A 17189-nucleotide genomic window follows, 5' to 3' on the forward strand; every position below is an offset into this window, starting at 1 on the left:
CCCCTCAGCAGCTTCTCCATCCCCCATAACCATCCCACAGCCGAGGGATCCCCTGGGGCCCCTGTGGCTGTCCCCCCCTTCACGGCTGTCCCCCCACCAGGCTGATCCAGGAGGAGAAGGAGTGCACGGAGCTGCGGGCCGAGGAGATTGAGAGCCGGGTCAGCAGTTCGGCGCTGGACGGGTCCCTGGGCCGGTACCGGGCCGGCGCCTCCATCCCCCCGTCCGTCACCAGCTCCACCCTGGCCAGCCCCTCGCCCCCCAGCAGCGGGCACTCCACCCCCCGCCTGGCGCCCCACAGCCCCGCCCGCGAGGGAGACAGGATGGTGAGTATCGGTTCCCCCCCCCCAGGCGCCGCCAGCTCCCCCTCCCCAGCGGGGTGTCCTGCTCCCCCCCCAGCAGTCCCCATCCCCCCCAGGCACCGCCAGCTCCCCCTCCCCAGTGGGGTGTCCTGCCCCCCCCAGGCATTGCCAGCTCCCCCTCCCCAGCGGGGTGTCCTGCTCCCCCCCCAGCAGTCCCCATCCACCCCGGGCGCTGCCAGCTCCCCCTCCCCAGTTGGGGTGTCCTGCCCCCCCAGGCACCGCCAGCTCTCCCCCCCCCCCCAGAACGGGGTGTGTCCCCACCCCAGCACTGTGAACTTCCCTACAGCAGGGTCCCCCCACCTCCACGCTGCAAGCTTCTCCCTCCCCAGCAGCGTTCCCACCGCGGACGGGACCTCGATGCTGCGCGCTTCCCTAAGGCAGTGCCCTGTGCTTCCCCCCCAGAACCACGTGCCCAAGGAGGAGGGGCGTGGGGCGGAGGAGAAGGCCCTGGTGCCCTGTGAGACACCGCCCCCCGCCACCCCCCGCACCGCCCGGCTGGAGCGGGTGAGCCAGGCCCTGGTGCTGCAGGCCGGAGCCCTAGAGGACGGCCGAGACCTGAGGGCAGGGTGAGCCAGGGGGTGGGGTGCTTGGGGGGCAGCAGGCGGGGGGGTGGGTAGTGACCCAGTGGGGGAAGGGGTTGGAGGGCACTGGGCTCGGGGGGGGATGGGGATATGGGGGGAGCTGGGATGGGGAAGTCAGGGAGCAGCGACCCTGGGGGGAGAGGAGGGATTGGGGGCAGCGGCCCGGGGCAGGGTAGTGACCTGGGGAAGGGGGGTTAAGGGGGCACCGTTAGCCTGTATTATTCCCCCCACCCCCCAGGCTGGGCTCCGACGGCGCCAACAGCAGTCAGGACTCACTGCACAAATCCACCAAGAAGAAAAGCATCAAGTCGTCCATCGGGCGCCTCTTCGGGAAGAAGGAGAAGGGACGGCTGGGCCCCCCAGGCCGGGACTCCCCCTCCCTGCGTAGGTGTCCTCCCCGTGGGACCCAGGTGTCCGGGGCCCCAGGATCTCCTCCCCCACCCCACACCTTGCTGCGACCCACTCGCTCCTCCCAGAGCCGCGGCGAGAACCCAGGCATCTGGGCTCCCTGGCTGGGGGTGGGGGGCTGGCCAGCAATGGGCGTGTGGGGGGAGACTCTCACCTGTTTCCCCCCCCCCCCCCCAGCCGGGACCCCGTCGGACGAGACGTCCCCCGCGGACCCCCTGGGTCTCTCGAAGCTGGCTGGGCCGGTGGACAAGGATCGACGGAATAAGAAGAAGTGAGTGGGGCGAGGGGCAGGGGGCTATGGGCGGGGGATGGCGGGCGGGGCGGGGGGGGTCCCCTCAGTCTCACCCCCCCACTCCCGCTCCCTAGGCACGAGCTGCTGGAGGAGGCCTGTCGCCAGGGCCTGCCCTTCGCCGCCTGGGACGGACCCACCGTCGTGTCCTGGCTGGAGGTGATGGCATCGCGAGGGGGCCGGGGGACCCAGGCATCCTGGGGGCGGGGAAGGGGGTTGGAGCCCAGGCGTCCAGGGGAGAAGTGGGGGGGGCGCAAGGTTGGAACCCAGATGGAGGTGGTAGGGATGGAACCCAGGCGTCCGGGAGAAATGGGGAGGGGGGACACGAGGTTGGACCCCAGAAAGAGACCGTGGGTAGGAACCCAGGTGTCCCGGGGGAAGTGAAGGGGGGCTGCGAGGTTGAAACCCAGGCGTCCGGGGGGCTGAATTGGGGGGCTCCGGGCACGCCCCAGGCGCTCTAACCCCCCTGCCCCGGCAGCTGTGGGTGGGGATGCCGGCCTGGTACGTGGCCGCCTGCCGGGCCAACGTGAAGAGCGGGGCCATCATGGCCAACCTGTCGGACACGGAGATCCAGCGGGAGATCGGCATCAGCAACCCGCTGCACCGGCTGAAGCTACGCCTGGCCATCCAGGAGATGGTGTCGCTCACCAGCCCCTCGGCGCCCGCCAGCACCCGGACGGTACGCCCCCCCCCCCCCCGGTCCCCCCCGCCGGCACCGGACGGTACGCCCGCCCCCCCTCTCCCCGGTCCCCCCCGCCGGCACCCGGACGGTACGCCCGCCCCCCCTCTCCCCGGTTCCCCCGCCGGCACCCGGACGGTACGCCCGCCCCCCCTCTCCCCGGTTCCCCCGCCGGCACCCGGACGGTACGCCCTCCCCCCCTCTCCCCGGTTCCCCCGCCAGCACCCAGACGATACGGCCCCAGGTCCCTCTCAGCTGCCCCCTGGCGCCTGCTGCCGCACAGTACGTCCCCAGCCCCTCTTGGGTCCCCCTGGCTCCCCAATCCCCCTTAGGTCCCCACAGCCTCCCTGGTACGGCCCCCTCACGGCCCCACAGCCCTGGTGCCCACCGGCTCCTGCTCGCTGTCCTTGCCCCGAGAGGCTGGGACCGGTCCCCTCCTAAAGTGATTTAATGGTGAAATCTCTGTCTCTCTCCCCCCGCCCCCGTGTCCTGCGCCCTCGTGCTCCCCCCAGTCCACGAGCAACGTGTGGATGACGCATGAGGAGGTGGAGTCGCTCACGGCCACAACCAAGCTGGTGAGTGAGAGTCGTGCACAGCGGGGCGGGGGAGACACGAAGGCGGGGGAGGGGCGTTGCTGACCCTCCGGGGCTGGAGGCGCCCAGCTCTGGGGTGCGCGGCCGGGCACTAACCGCTCTCTCCACCTTCCTTCCCGCTGTGCCCGCCCAGGAGAGCAAGGAGATCAGCTGGGAGCAGGTAGGGGGGCGGGACTGCCGGGCAGGAGCATGGACTGTGAGGGCGTGGCCTAGGCAGGGGTGGGCGTGGCCTAGGCAGGGGTGGGCGTGGCCGTAGGTTTACCACGTTTTAAATCTGCCCTGCGTTTCCTATAGCCCGTTGTCATGGAACGGGCCGGTTCTGGCGCGAACGTTTTCCTTGGCGGGGGGAGTAGTGCAATTGCTTGCCCCGTTGCCCTGACCTCCCGTTCTTTTATATACATCTCGCACGTCTGCTCGCTCTCGTGCGACAACGCCACCACCACCACCCCTCTTGCACGAACGGGGTGGGCGGACAGGTGCTGTATTTTCGACCTGGGCGGGGGCGTGGCAGGGGCAGGGCGGGGCCGAGGCAAGGGCGGGGCCCAGTGCTAGGCGTGTGGGCGGACACACACACACACACACACACACACAAGCTATCCCACTGTCCCTGTTTCGGGAAGGGGGAGAGGAGGCGGGATGGACTGTCCCACTCTCCCTGTTTTGGGGGGGAGGTGGGATGGACTGTCCCTGTTTGGGGGGGGGGGTGAACTGTTCTACTATCCTGGTTTGGAGGGGGTAGGAAGGAGGGATGGACTGTGCCATTGTCCCTGATTTTTTTTTGGGGGGGGGGAAGAAGGGATGGATTATCCCACTGCAGGGAGGTGGGAAGGAGGGATGCATTGTTCTTCTGTCCCTGTTGGAAGGAGGGATGAATTGTCCCACTGATCCTGTTGGGGGGGTGGGGGGGAAGTGAGGAGGGATGGACTGTCCCACTGGCCCTCTTTGGGAGGGGGGAGGAGGGATGGACTGTTCTATTGGCCCTATTTGGGGGGGAGGAAGGAGGGATGGACTGTGCCATTGTCCCTGTTTTGGGAGGGGGGAAGGAGGGATGGACTGTCCCACTGGCCCTGTTTCACGGGGGTGTTTTTTTGTGGCAGCACATGGGTCCTCCCTGCAATCTGTGTTGGTAGCTGTGATTTTTGCAGTGCATTGTGGGTATTGGCTTATTCCCTCTGCGGTGGTGGGGGAGGGTCGGAGGGGGCACAGGGGTCGGAGGGTGCATGGCAGGGGTCGTGGGGCAGGGGCAGCTGTGGGTCACTGGGCAGCGGGGTCAGAAGTCAGGGATGTTCGGAGATTGGGGGGAGTGGAGGGGAAAGGTGGGGGTTGTGCCAGGGTCACAGCGTAGGGGTGAGAGGTTAGAGGTCATAGGGCAGGTCATAGGATGGGGAGGTCACGGGGTGGGCAAAAGGTCAGGGGTTGCAGGGCAGGTGAGAGGTCAAAATGGGGTCAGGAGTCAAAGGGCACTGAGGTCATGGGGTGGGTGAGAGGTGGGGCAGGGAGGTCACACTGGGGGCAGGGGTCAAAGGACAGTGGGGTGGTGGGGCAGGGAGGTCACAGGGCCAGGGGTTAAAGGGCAGTGAGGTCAGGGCGAGAGTTTGGGTGTTGCGAGGGACAGGGCAGGGAGGTCACAGTGTGGGGTCAGAGATCAACGGGCAGTGGGGTCATGGGACAGGGAGGTCACGATGTGGGTCAGGAGTCAAAGGGCAGGGAGGTCATGGGGCAGGCGAGGGTCAAAGATTGGGACAGGCAGGGAGGTCACAGGGTCAGGGGTCAACGGGCAGAAGGGTCGGGAGGTTGTAGGGTCATGAGGCAGGGCGGTCCCAGTATGGGTCAGTAGTCAGGGCAGTGGAGTCACCAGGGCAGAGCGGGATGGATAAAGGTCATGGGCCAGGTCAAAGGGCAGCGGGGTCGCGGGTTGGGTCAAAGGGCCGTGGGGTCAAAGGGCAGTGGGGTCGCAGGTCGGGTCAAAGGACAGTGGGGTCGCAGGTCGGGTCAAAGGGCAGCGGGTCAAAGGGCAGCGGGGCGAGCGAGGGGTCAGTCGCTGACGTGTTCCCCCCCCGGCAGATCCTGGCCTACGGCGACATGAACCACGAGTGGGTGGGGAACGACTGGCTGCCCAGCCTGGGCCTGCCCCAGTATCGCAGCTACTTCATGGAGTCGCTGGTGGACGCCCGCATGCTCGACCACCTCAACAAGAAGGAGCTGCGGGGCCAGCTCAAGATGGTCGACAGTTTCCACCGGTGAGAGACGGGGTCCCCCAGGCCCCCCCCCTGCTGCTCCCCCCCTGCTGCTCCCCCTCCCCCCACTTCTACCGGTGAGAGATCGGGCCTCTTCCCCATGTCCCCCTCGCTGCCCCTTCCCCCTGCTGCTCCCCCACCCCCCACTTCCACCAGGGAGAGACGGGGCCCCCCACTTCCCCCTCGCTGCCCCTCCCCTGCTGCCCAGAGCACCCAGCCTCCATCGGTGAGAGACGGGGCCCCTGTTCTCCCCGCCCCCAACCCAGCTCCAGTTCCCCAAACTCCTGATCCACACCCCACCCCCGGACACCCCCCACCCCACCTCCCCCCCCCGAACCCTTGGGGGACCCCCCCTGCCCTGCTGAGCAAAGCCCGGGAGGGCGGGGGTGCTCCCTTAGGCCTGGGGGAGGGGATTGGGCAACCGTCCCATCACCCCCAGGGGTGTGACTGTCAGTGGCTGCATGGGGATTGCAGGGAAGGGGGGGGCTCCCCACCTCCAAACTCCCCTGTCCCCCTCCCCTCCCCCCACAGGGTGAGTCTTCACTACGGGATCATGTGCTTGAAACGCCTCAACTACGACCGCAAGGAGCTGGAGCAGCGACGGGAGGACAGTCAGAACCAGATCAAAGGTACCGAGCCCCCCCCAGACAGCAGGGGCTGCGGGTCGGGAGTGAGGGGCACCGGCAGGGCTGGCGGGAGGGCAGGGGGCTGCGGGTCGGGAGTGAGGGGCACCGGCAGGGCTGGCGGGAGGGCAGGGGGCTGCGGGTCGGGAGTGAGGGGCACCGGCAGGGCTGGCGGGAGGGCAGGGGGCTGCGGGTCGGGAGTGAGGGGGCCCGTGTGACCCTCCCCCCTCCCCCCCCCCAGACGTGATGGTCTGGTCCAACGAGCGGGTGATGTGCTGGGTGCAGCTGATCGGGCTGAAGGAATTTGCCAACAACCTGGCGGAGAGCGGGGTGCACGGGGCGCTGCTGGCCCTGGACGACGCCTTCGACTGCAGCGACCTGGCCCTGCTCCTACAGATCCCCACACAGAACACCCAGGTCGGCCGGGGGCCAGAGGAGCAGAGCTGGGGTGGGGCAGGAAGTGGGGGGGGGAGGGGCAGGGGGCTGGGTGGACCTGGAGACGGGAGGGGGCAGGAGAGCAGAGATCGGGTGGGCAGGAGGTGGGGGGAAGGGCTGGGGCGAGGAAGGGGAAGGGGGCTGGGGAGCAGAGAGGGGGCAGGCGGGAGGTGGGGGGAGGGCCAGGAGGGATGGGGGCTGGGGGGCAAGGGAGGGGAAGGGGGCTGGGGAGCAGAGGGGGGCGGGAGCCAGGGGGGAAGAGAAGGAGGGTGGGGAGAGCTGGGGGCAGGGCAGGAAGGGGGGCTGGGGGGTTCCCATGTTCAAGGGGAGCCTAGGCTTTGATCTGGGGCCTCAGAGGGGGTGCAAGGCCTGATAGGGATATTGGGGGGGGGGGGGCCCGATCACACCTGACACCCCCCCCTTTCTCTCTGGGCTCAGGCACGGCAAATCCTGGAGACGGAATTTGGGAATCTCATCGCTATGGGAACAGACCGGAGGCTGGATGAGGTCAGAACTCCCCCCTCTCCCCCAGTCCCAGGAATGTTCCTCCCGGGGGGCGGGGTGTACCCCCCGCCTGTCCATGTGCAGCCCCCCTCCCCGCCATCCCTGACCCCACAGAACTGGCGCTCCACACAACCCCCCTGCCAGGCCATGGCCCCCCCAGGAATCATCCCCTCCCTCCGCCCAGTGCTGGGGGCACTGCTGTGGGGAAGTTCGCAGAGCTGGGGTTCCCTGTTTCAGGGGCAGGAGGGGGGTGCCCAGCCCCCCCCCCCAGCTCTGTGACCTCTGACCCCCCAGGACAGCACCAAGACCTTCAGCCGCTCCCCGTCGTGGCGGAAAATGTTCCGGGAGAAGGACCTGCGGGGGGTGAGCCCCGACTCGGCCGAGATGCTGCCCCCCACCTTCCGCGCCACCGCCATGGCGCCACCCAGCGTGCAGCTCCGCAAGGTGCAGCCCGAAGGTACGGGCACGGCACTGCCCTGGGGGGCGGGAGAAGCACTGGTACGGGGCAGAGGGCACTGCTGTGGGGAAGCTCGCAGCATTGTGGGGGATGGGGGGCATATCATGGCTGTTGGCACTGCTGTGGGGAAGCTCGCAGCACTGGGGGGCGTGTCATGGCTGTTGGCACTGCTGTGGGGAAGCTCGCAGCACTGTGGGGGAAGGGGGTCATGTCCTGGCTGGGGACACTGCTGTGGGGAAGCTCGCAGCGCGGGCTTAGTTCCACCGTAGGATTTCCGGTGCCTGTGCCCTGATGGCCCCAGCGGTGGGGTATGTGTGTGTGGGGGGGGGGCTGTGTGACCTCTGACCTCTCCTTGTCCGTCCCCCCCCAAGGAAATTCCCTGGCCAGCCAACGGGGCGACGGCGTCTCGGTGCGAACCTATTCCTGCTAGCGCTGGGTGAGTGCGGCGCGGGGGCCTGCTGGGAGCCTGGGGGGGGCGTCTGGGGGGGGATCCAGTCTCATTCTCTGCTTTCCACCCCAGGCGCCAGGGACCCATGGACGGACACTGCTGCTGGAGGGGGGGGTTCTGCCCCCCCTCCCCACGACGAGGGGAGGGGCCTGCGTCTGTCCCCTCCCCCCAAAAACCACTCCCGCCACCGCCTGCAGGGGGCATTGCTGCTGCTGTGGGTGGGGGACACCCCCGGCCCTGTGGACACTGAGGAGGGACCGGGGGGCCGAGCCCCCCCCCGGGAAGGGGGAATCCGGGGCATGACCCCCCCCATACACCTGTCTGTTTGGAGTTTATTTGTTGTTGTTCTGTCAAGGGCGGGGGGCAAGAATGTGAATGGGGTTAAAGGCCCCCTCCAGCCTTGTAGCCCCCCTCTACACCTGGCCTAGAGCCCCCCAGCCTGAGCCCCCCCCATCTCCCCTCCCCTCTGGATTTGTAGCCCCCAAGTCTGGTATCTGCCCCCTCCCCTCCCCCCTCCGGTGGCATCCTGTGTCCTCGCCTCACCCCAGGCCCTCAAAGGGTAACTCTGTGCTGGGAATCTGCTGCTAAAAGTGGGGGGCCCCATTTGACCCCCCCCAAATGCCATCACCCTGTGGGCTGCTTCCTGCCCCCCTGGGCTGGGCCACCCCCTGCTTTCCCCAGGCTGGGGGTTGCCCTTCCCTCCCTAAATGGCAGACAACCCCACCCCACAGCGGGGGGAGCAGCAGCTTGAAACAAAGGCTGCTCTGTTGGGGGGGATCCTCGCCCCCCCCCAGACTGCCACGGAGGGGGCTGGGCTCGGGGGGGGGAATCAAACCCTGGAGGGGGGGCACTGCGGGTGCTAGCCTGGGGGGCCGGGCCCAGGGGGCTCTGGCCTGGGGAGGGTCGGCCCTGGGGGGGTCCTGGCCCGGGGGGGGGCTGGCCTGGGCGCTGTACCATAAGAGTTGTATTTTCTGTGCATATCTGTGGCGTGGCTGCTGGTGGAAATGACTTTTGCTGCCGTTTAACGAACCTTCGTTTAAGGCCCCCCCCCCAGGTTAATTTAAGTTTATTTTGGGGGCCCTGTTTTTATTTGGGGGGGCAGGGGGGGTTGCATGAGGGGAAAAAACGGAGGAAAAACTTTACAAAAAAAAATGTAAAAAAAAAAAAAAAAAAATGCTGGGGGGGGGCCGTGACAGCCGGTCCCCCCCCCCCCCCCCACGGGGGCTGGAAAATGTTTAAAAAAAGAAAAATGTTTATGAAAAAAACAAAACGGCTTCATTTGTCCAGCGCCGGGCAGGGGGCCCCCAAAACCCAGCCCCCCCCGAGAGGGGCTACGTGTCCGCCCGTGCAAGGGATCCATATACCCAGCCCTGCGCCCCACCCCAGAGGTGGCTGCCTGTGGGGAGCCCAGACCCCGCTACCGGGTGGGGGTGCTATAACTCCTTCCCCCCTCCTGGAAAAAAAAAAAATCTCAGGTGGGGGGGAAGGGGGCCAGTTTTATTCACAGGGAAACAAGCACCAAAGACCAAAATGTACAATGGGGGGGGCGCTGGGGGGGTCCCACAGCTCATGCTGGGGGGGCACTTATGGGGGGAGCAGGGCAGTGTCAGGGGGAATGAGATGGGGGCATCAAAGGAGGTAAGTGGGGGGAAGTTGCATGATGCCTGGCTGGGGGGGGGGGCGCAGCAGCTCAGTGGCTCCCCCCCTGTTGCCCTCTGAGTGGGGCTGGACCCCCCCCACCTAAAGGGGGTGACCCCCTCCCCTCTGGGCCTTGTAACTCGGCACTGGGGCGGTGAGATGGGGCAGCGCAGTGAGAGTTGTGGGGCTCGTGTATCCCCTCGCCTGGGGGGGCCACCTGCTCCTTGGCCCCCTTTTACCCCTAAGGGTCAGAGGTTAGCCAGGTTCTTCCCCTACCCCCCAAAAAAATTTATTCTCCCCACGAGCCTTTCACTGCTCCTGATGTTCGAAGATGGATGAGACAGACCTGGGGAGGAGAGGGAAGGGTTAAACTCCTGGTGACCCCCCTCCCCCAGGAAGTGGGGTCCTGGCCCCCCAAAGGGATAAACTCCTGGTGACCCCTCAGCCCCCTCCCCCTGGAACTGGGGTCCCACTCCCCACACACCAAGGGTTACACTGGTGCATGACCCCCCTCCCCCTGGAACTGGGGTCCTGCCCCCCAAAGGGATAAACTCCTGGTGACCCCCCAGCCCCCTCCCCCTGGAACTGGGGTCCTGCCCCCCAAAGGGATAAACTCCTGGTGACCCCCCAGCCCCCTCCCCCTGGAACTGGGGTCCTGCCCCCCAAAGGGTTACACTCGTGACTCCACCAGAACTGGGGGGTCATGTCCCCCCCCAGCCCAGACCTCTTCCCAAGCTGAAGCCCAACAGCTTGTACCCTCCCCCCCAGAAGGGGGCACCCTGGCTCCGGGGGGGGATTACTTACTGGACCAAGGCCCCAGAGAGCTGGTCCATGATGCCCCCTGCAAATCAGAAGCACAGAGGGGTCAGGTGAGTGCCCCCCCCATGCCCTCCCCAGGACCCCCCACCCACCAGGGGCTGGGCGCAGGGGGCACTCACCTGGCTGGCAGCCTGTCTCACAGAGGAGAGGGCACACGTAGCAGAACTGGCAGTACTGGCGGTGTGGGGGGAGGAGAGAGAGAAGTTAATTACTGCCAGGGCACTGCTGTGGGGAAGCTCACAGCACCAGACTCCCTGCCCTGGGACACTGCTGTGGGAAAGCTCACAGTGCTGGTGGCACTGCCGTGGGGGAGCTCACAGCGCTGGGTTCTCCAGCCAGGGGCACTGCTCCAGGGAAGTTTGCAGCAGTGGGGACACTGCTATGGCGAAGCTCACAGCACCAGGATCCCCAGCTGGGGCACTGCTGGCGGGGAAGCTCACAGTGCTGGGGGCACTGCTGGGGGGAAGCTCACAGCGCTGGGTTCTCCAGTCAGGGGCACTGCTGGGGGGAAGCTTGCAGCACCAGGCTCCCTAGCTGGGGCACTGCTATGGGGAAGCTCGCAGCGCTGGGTTCTACAGCCAGGAGCACTGCTGGGGGGAAGCTAGCAGCACTGGTGTCCCTGTCTGGGGGCACTGCTGCGGGGAAGCTCGCAGCCCCTACCTGGCAGGACTCGCAGTGCTCGCTGGTGTCGCCCTCCTTGCACGGGCACTTCTCACATTCCCCGCAGTGCTGGAACGAACCACCAGAGGGGGGGAGCATGTCAGGGCTAGGACCACAAGCCAGCCCCCCCACCCCCCATGAGCCGGGGAGAGAACCCAGGAGTCCTGGCTCCCAGGCCCCCCCACCTCCGCTCTAACCACTAGACCCCACTGTGATGGAGTAGGGAGTATTAACCTGGGAATGGTGCAGGGGAGTTTTACTAGTTTACTGTCTTCTGCTAACACGGGGTGTGCCTCAGTTTCCCTGGGGTGCTGCACCAATACCAGATGGGGATGGGAAACGGGAGTGACTTCACTGAGGGATGATACCTGATGGCCAGCAGGAGAGGGCTGGGGCCAGGTGACACCTGCCCAGGAAATTGAACAAAGGCTGGAGGAGGAGCCAGGGGGAGGTGGCTGGAGAGGTTTTCAGTTTGGAGCTGGCTGGGGAAACCCCCCAAGAAGGACCGGACTGAGGGGTCCTGGTTTCTGTACCTACAAGCTCTGGTTTGGACTGTGTTACTGGCTGGCTGAGAGTCACGGTGCATCGCAGGAAGTGGGGGTGCAGGGCCGTGACTCCCCCACACTCCGTGACAACTGGTGGCAGCGGTGGGATGTGCTGCACCCCGGGGATGGCGCTTCCTGCAGTGAGTGACTGGGGAGCTGTAAAACGAAGGGGGATTGACGAGGCCCAGGCCTGCTGAAGGCTCAGAGAGGAGCTAGGCTTAACCCCTAGCTGGGTGACCAGCGAGAAGGGCTGTTGCAGGAACGGGGTCCCCTGGCGAGCGGTGCCAGGGGCAGAGGAGTCTGCGGCTTGACCCTGGCAGAGAGGGGGTGACCTGGAGAAGGGTGGCACAGTCGGGGTCTTCCTGGAAACCATGGGGAGCTGAGAGCACCCAGGCCTGCGAGTGCCAGCAGGGAGATGTATCTCCATCGCCTTAAGGGGGAGGAGGAGGAGGAGGATCTCTTGGAGGAGCTGAGCCCTGCCCCGGAGGGAAGCAGCCCCGTGGCACCGGCATCTGTCCCGGCTGGGAGGGGTTGGACTGATGCCAAGGGCACCCGAGGCCCCTCCGATCTATGGCTGGGGCGGGGCTGGAAGGAGTGACACGAACCCCGGGGGCACCGTGACCCCCGCGGCCAGCAGGGGATCCTCACGACCAAGCTCCCCGTCGCTGGAGCTGAGGCGGCTGGAACGGGAGAGGGAGAGAAAACTGGAAGAGTGGGAGGATGAGGAGAAACAGCGGCAGCATGAGCTGGAGCTGGCGAGGCTGAGGCACAGAGAGCCCCCCGCTGCGGTGAGCGAGGGGGGACCCAGGACTGCCTGGGGCTTTGATCAGCGCATCCTGTCCCCGTGTGAGGAAGGGCAGCACATAGGTGAATTCCTGACGGCCTCTGAGAAGGCCTGCGAGCTGCACAGGATTGACCCTGCTGGCAGGTTCCGGTTTCTCACCCCCTTACTGAACCCCAAAGCTGTGGGGCTGTACAGCCGAATGGAAGGGGCGGAGACAGGGGACTATGAACTGTTCAAACAGGCCCTGCTCCACGGGTTGGGGCTGACTCCCGCGGCGTACCGGAAAAAGTTCCGGAGTCTGCGTAAAACCCCTGAGGACGCATATGTGGAACTGAACAAACTCCAGGCCGCCTGGGAAGGCCCTTTCAAGGTTGTCAAGCAACTAAATGAGGTAAACTATGTGGTGGAGCTGTCGAACCGGGCACACCTCCACCGCGTATACCATGTCAATATGATGAATCCGTGTGTGGGCATTGGGAGGAGCGGGGGGATGACCCATTAGTAGATCTATTCCCTGGGACAAGAGGTGGCTCCCCCCAGAAACAATTCCCCTCTCGGATTGGCTGACCCCCGCCCAGCAAGCTGAGATCAGAGGGGTGCTGCATTTGTACCGACAGCTGTTCTCTATCCAGCCTGAACTCTCTAATCTGACTGTCCACCGGGGGCAGACAGGATCGCACCCGCCTATAAGATGCTCCCCCTTCCGAGTCACAGGGAAAACTGCTCAGGACCTGGAAAGAGAGGTCAGTGACACGCTGGCTTTGGGGGTGATCCAGCTGTCCTCCAGGCCTTGGGCCTTGCCAGTGCTGCTGGCCCCAAAAAGGACGGGTCGATCCGGTTCGGTGTGGACTATCGGAAGCTCAATGCCATCACCGTGTCTGAGTCTACCCCATGCCCAGGCCTGACGAGCTCCTAGACAAGCTGGGAGGCGCTCGGTACCTTACCACCATGGATCTTACAAAGGGCTACTTGCAAGTGCCGCTGGATGCAGATGCCAGGCTGAAATCCGCCTTTATCACCCCTCTGGGGCTCTAAGTTCCTGGCCCTGCCTTTCGGCCTCAAGGGGGCACCGGCCACCTTCCAACGCCTGGTGGATCAGGGGGATGGAGAGTTTTGCCATGGCGTATATCGATGACATCTGCGTCTTTAGCCAGACCTGGGAGGACCACGTGTCCCGGGTTAGACAAGTGCTGGACCGACTCCAGGAGGCTGGGCTGACCGTAAAACCGGAGAAGTGCAAGGTGGGGATGGCTGAAGTATCTTACCTAGGCCACCAGGTGGGGAGCGACTGCCTAAAGCCGGAACCAGCCAAAGTGGAGGTGATCAGAGACTGGCCCGCTCCCCAGACCAAAAAGCAGGGCCAGGCCTTTATTAGGATGGCGGGGTACTATCGAAGGTTTGTGCCCCACTTTAGCGCCATAGCTGCCCCCATCACTGGGCTGTGCAAGAAGGGGAAGCCAGACAAGGTGGTCTGGACTGAGCTGTGCCAAAGGGCTCCCTGTGCATTGAAGGAGGCTCTGGTCAGTGGCCCAGTTCTCGTAACCCCAGACTTTGACAAGCCCTTGATGGTGTTCACCGACGCCTCAGACACGAGGCTGGGGGCGATGTTAATGCAGGCTGATGAAAAGGGGGAGAGACACCCCATTGTGTACCTGAGCAAGAAGTTGTTACCCCGGGAGCAGAACCACGTGGCCATCGAGAAGGAATGCCTGGCCATGGTGCGGGCCCTTAAGAAACTCCAGCCCTATCTCTTTGGGCGACACTTCACCGTGTACACCGACCACTCCCCTGACCTGGCTACACCCGATGAAAGGAGCCAACGCCAAGCTCCTGAGATGGAGTCTGCTCCTGCAGGATTACGAGATGGCGGTGGTCCATGGGAAGGGGAGTGCTAGCAGGATAGCTGATGCGTTGTCCCGGAGGGTGACCCCGCTCCGTTCAGTCTCGAAGGGGGGAGAGATGTGACGCAGTAGGGAGTATTAACCTGGGAATGGTGCAGGGGAGTTTTACTAGTTTACTATCTTCTGCTAACACAGGGCGTGCCTCAGTTTCCCCGGGGTACTGCACCGATACTAGATGGGGATGGGAAATAAGGGGGTGACTTCACTGAGGGGTGATACTGCGGCCAGGTGACAGCTTCTGCCAGGGAAACTGAACAAAGGCTGGAGGAGGGGAACCGGCTGGGGAGACAGAGGGAGGCCCAGAACCTTGGTCTGGGCTCCCCACCCCCCAAGATGGACCTGACAGAGGGGTCCTGATTTCTGTACCCACAAGCTCTATTTAGACTGTGTTCCTGTCAGCTAATAAACCTTCTGTGTTACTGGCCGGCTTAGAGTCCCGGTGCATGGCAGGAGTTGAGGGTGCAGGGACCCAACTCCCTCACACTCCATGACAACCCACTCCCCTCCCAGAGCCAGGGATAGAACCCAGGAGTCCTGACTCCCAGCCCCTGCCCCACGCACACAGACTGTAACCTCGCATGGGGGGTTACCTTGCAGAAGGCGCAGTATTGGCACACGGAGCCCGGCTGGTAGCCATCCTCTTCCTCCTCCTCCTCTTCATCTTCCTCCCCCTCTGCAAGGACAGACACAGCTACTGCCCGGACACCTGGGTTCCATCCCTGGCCCGGGGAGGGGAGTGGGGTCTGGTGGATTACAGCAGGGGGGGCTGGGAGCCAGGACTCCTGGGTTCTCTCCCCCTCTTTTTCTCCCCACAGCACAGCAGCCGTGGGGCTGGCACATTGGCCTTGGCAGGCGTGTCCCAGGACCGACCCCCTTACCCCCCCCACTCCGGTAGGCCCACAGCCTTGAGGTGATCAACTGCCTGGGTCCCCTACTATGCCCCCCCCAAGTCTCTCCTTCCCCTCCCAATGCCCTTCTGTGCTGCCCCTGGATGATCCCAGCCCCCCTTCCCCCAGGTGCAGGGGCTGCGCTCACCATCATCTTCCTCCCCCTGGCGTGCCCTGCCCCGTCTCTCCTCCTCCCTGTGGGGCTTTCTCAGGACCCTCTCCTCGGACTTGTCCCCATCCTCCTCGGACTCGTCCCCTTCCTCCTCGGACTCGTCCGACTCCTCGCTCTGCCCGGGACGGCCATCCTCGTCTTCCTCCTCGGGCTGGGGGCGCCCACGGGCCTTGTCCTCATCCTCCTCAGCGTCATGGCGATGGTGCCTGGGGGCATCTTCTTCCTCGTCGGCGTGACGACGGGGCCCTGGGGCATCTTCTTCCTCGTTGGCGTGGCGACGGGGCCTGGGGGCATCTTCTGCCTCATGGGGCTGCTCCTCCTTATCGCCGTGGTGATGGTGGCCGTCACTGTGGAAATGGGGCTGCCCCTGGGGCTCTACGTCACCGTGGCGATGGTGGTGGCCAGGGTCCTCGGGAGGCGGCTGCCCCTCGGCCTGCTGGGGGAGCGCCATGTCGCCGTGGCGACCGTGGGGCGGCTCCTCCTCGCCGTGGTGATGTGGGTGCCCCCGGGGCTCCCCGTCACTGGGGCCAAGGTCGTCAGGTCGATGTGGCTGCCCCTGGGCCGGCTGGTGGGGTTCCACATCGCCGTGGCGATGGTGGCCGGGGCTAGGGTCGTCGTGGTGATGCGGCTGCCCCTGGGCCGGCTGGTGGGGTTCCACGTCGCCGTGGCGATGGTCGCCGTGGGCCCCGGGGGGCTGCAGGGCGCAGAGCAAGCCCACCAGGAGCCAGGCCATGGGGGGGGCCATGGGGGCGCAGGACAGAGCCGAGCAGCGGTGGAGCCGCAGATGCCCCGGGCTCCTCTGAGTGACGGCCCCAGCTGCCCGGCTTCCCCCCCCGGCCCCCCAGCCAATGGCAGCCTGGCCCGGCCCCCGCGGGCCCCTCGCTGCCCTTATACAAGACGCCCCCCTCCCTCCGAACAGGCTATAAATAGCCCCCCCACGGCAGCTGGGTCACCTAGCTCGGGCTATGGGTCCTGTAGCGGGGGCAGGGCTGGGAGCCAGGACGCCTGGGTTCTCTTCCCCGCTCTCTGTGACCTGAAGCGTGGCGGGGGAGAAAGGGGGCTGCAGCGTTCGGGGCAGGAATGCGCTGATGGGACCCGAGGAGGACAGCGAGCGGGGGCGGGGAGAGCGTGTCTATAAATACCCGGCTGCCGGGCGGGGGGCCAAGTCGGGTGTCCCATTCCCAGCCACGGGCATCCATCCAGGGGGCTGGGCCAGCCGGGCACTGAATGCCCCACGCATGACCCCCACCTTCTCTCCCAGCCCTCGCTCTCCTCCCAGAGCCAGGGAGAGAACCCAGGAGTCCTGGCTCCCAGCCCCTCCCGCTGTAACCACTAGATCCCACTCTCTTCCCAGAGCCAGGGAGAGAACCCAGGAGTCCTGGCTCCCAGCCCCCCAGTCCCCAATCTGCTCTAGCCACTAGACCCCACTCCCCTTCCGAGCCAGGGCAGAACCCAGGAGTCCGGGCTCCCAGTCTCTCTGTTATGAAGCTCCTATGTAGGAGACACAGCTGCTGGGGTGGGGAGACTTTAGGGGCCCCCATAGGCAGCCCCCCCATAAATGCAATATCCTGCGGGGGAGGGGCCCAGCTTTGAGGGGACACACTAATGCAAACCACCCTCACACTAGGGGGGAAGCAAACAGGGGTTTGGTGCCTGGGAGAGTGTGGGGGGAGGCAGGAGGGGGGCTTCCGATTCCCCCCCCCCAGGGGGGCTTGGCTCAGAGACTTCACCCCCACTCCGGCCGGTTCCCTCTCTGCCCCTCCCAGGATAAAGGGTGTGGTGTGGATACATCTGCTGTTTGCTCAGGGCGTCCTGGCTGTGAACTCTGCTCCAGGGTGGGGCCCCCCTCCAAGGTGGCCTGAGCCGGCCCTGCCCCAGTGCAGGGTGGGGAGGGGGCCCTCCAGATTGAACAACCCCCCCTCCCCTCCCTCAGGGAGCTGAGATCAGAATCCAGTCCTGACTCCATTGCAAACAGGAGTGACTCCAGATTGACCCCAGGCACTGAGAGCAAAATCTGGCCCTGACCCCATTGCAAACAGGAGTGTCTCCAGATTGACCCCGGATGTGGAGAGCAGAATCCAGCCCTGACCCCATTGCAAAGAGGCGTGACTCCGGATTGACCCCAGGTGCTGAGATCAGAATCCAGTCCTGACCCCATTGCAAACAGGAG

The 17189-nt window shown here is 65.6% G+C and overlaps 2 protein-coding genes across 4 annotated transcripts in view; one reads left to right on the top strand and one right to left on the bottom strand.

Annotated features, from left to right (window-relative positions):
• The window catches only part of PPFIA3 (PTPRF interacting protein alpha 3), a 31267-nt gene extending 23395 nt beyond the window's left edge, over positions 1-7872 (top strand). For 2 of the 3 annotated variants that reach the window (XM_054015046.1, XM_054015047.1), the window contains exons 16-30: positions 101-323; positions 762-925; positions 1179-1324; positions 1526-1619; positions 1715-1796; positions 2116-2316; positions 2829-2891; positions 3043-3069; positions 4974-5149; positions 5678-5775; positions 6011-6186; positions 6643-6711; positions 7003-7165; positions 7537-7601; positions 7686-7872. In XM_054015046.1, coding sequence (XP_053871021.1) covers positions 101-323; positions 762-925; positions 1179-1324; positions 1526-1619; positions 1715-1796; positions 2116-2316; positions 2829-2891; positions 3043-3069; positions 4974-5149; positions 5678-5775; positions 6011-6186; positions 6643-6711; positions 7003-7165; positions 7537-7595 — 1741 coding nt within the window. In that variant the 3' untranslated portion in view covers positions 7596-7601; positions 7686-7872. The remainder of the gene's footprint in view (positions 1-100; positions 324-761; positions 926-1178; positions 1325-1525; positions 1620-1714; positions 1797-2115; positions 2317-2828; positions 2892-3042; positions 3070-4973; positions 5150-5677; positions 5776-6010; positions 6187-6642; positions 6712-7002; positions 7166-7536; positions 7602-7685) is intronic. The other variant, XM_054015048.1, reaches the window with a different exon arrangement.
• A 1217-nt stretch (positions 7873-9089) lies between these two features.
• HRC (histidine rich calcium binding protein) lies at positions 9090-16093 on the bottom strand. The gene is made up of 6 exons (XM_054015036.1): positions 14996-16093; positions 14551-14633; positions 10731-10799; positions 10190-10244; positions 10056-10092; positions 9090-9597 (listed from the first exon to the last, which is right to left on the bottom strand). The coding sequence occupies exons 1-6, from the start codon at positions 15762-15764 to the stop codon at positions 9561-9563; spliced, it is 1050 nt and encodes a 349-aa protein (XP_053871011.1). The 5' UTR covers positions 15765-16093; the 3' UTR covers positions 9090-9560.
• Positions 16094-17189: the final 1096 nt, after the last annotated feature.

The sequence above is a fragment of the Malaclemys terrapin genome, assembly GCF_027887155.1.
Source record: "Malaclemys terrapin pileata isolate rMalTer1 chromosome 20 unlocalized genomic scaffold, rMalTer1.hap1 SUPER_20_unloc_3, whole genome shotgun sequence".
NCBI classification, from domain to species: Eukaryota; Metazoa; Chordata; order Testudines; family Emydidae; genus Malaclemys; species Malaclemys terrapin.

Coding starts and splice junctions, on each gene's coding strand:
- HRC (XM_054015036.1), bottom strand. CDS start 15,764: ATGGCCCCCCCCATGGCCTGGCTCCTGGTGGGCTTGCTCTGCGCCCTG. Junction 14,634..14,995: donor CCAGGGGGAGGAAGATGATG/GTGAGCGCAGCC, acceptor CTGTCCTTGCAG/AGGGGGAGGAAGATGAAGAG. Junction 10,245..10,730: donor AGCACTGCGAGTCCTGCCAG/GTAGGGGCTGCG, acceptor CCACACCGCCAG/TACTGCCAGTTCTGCTACGT.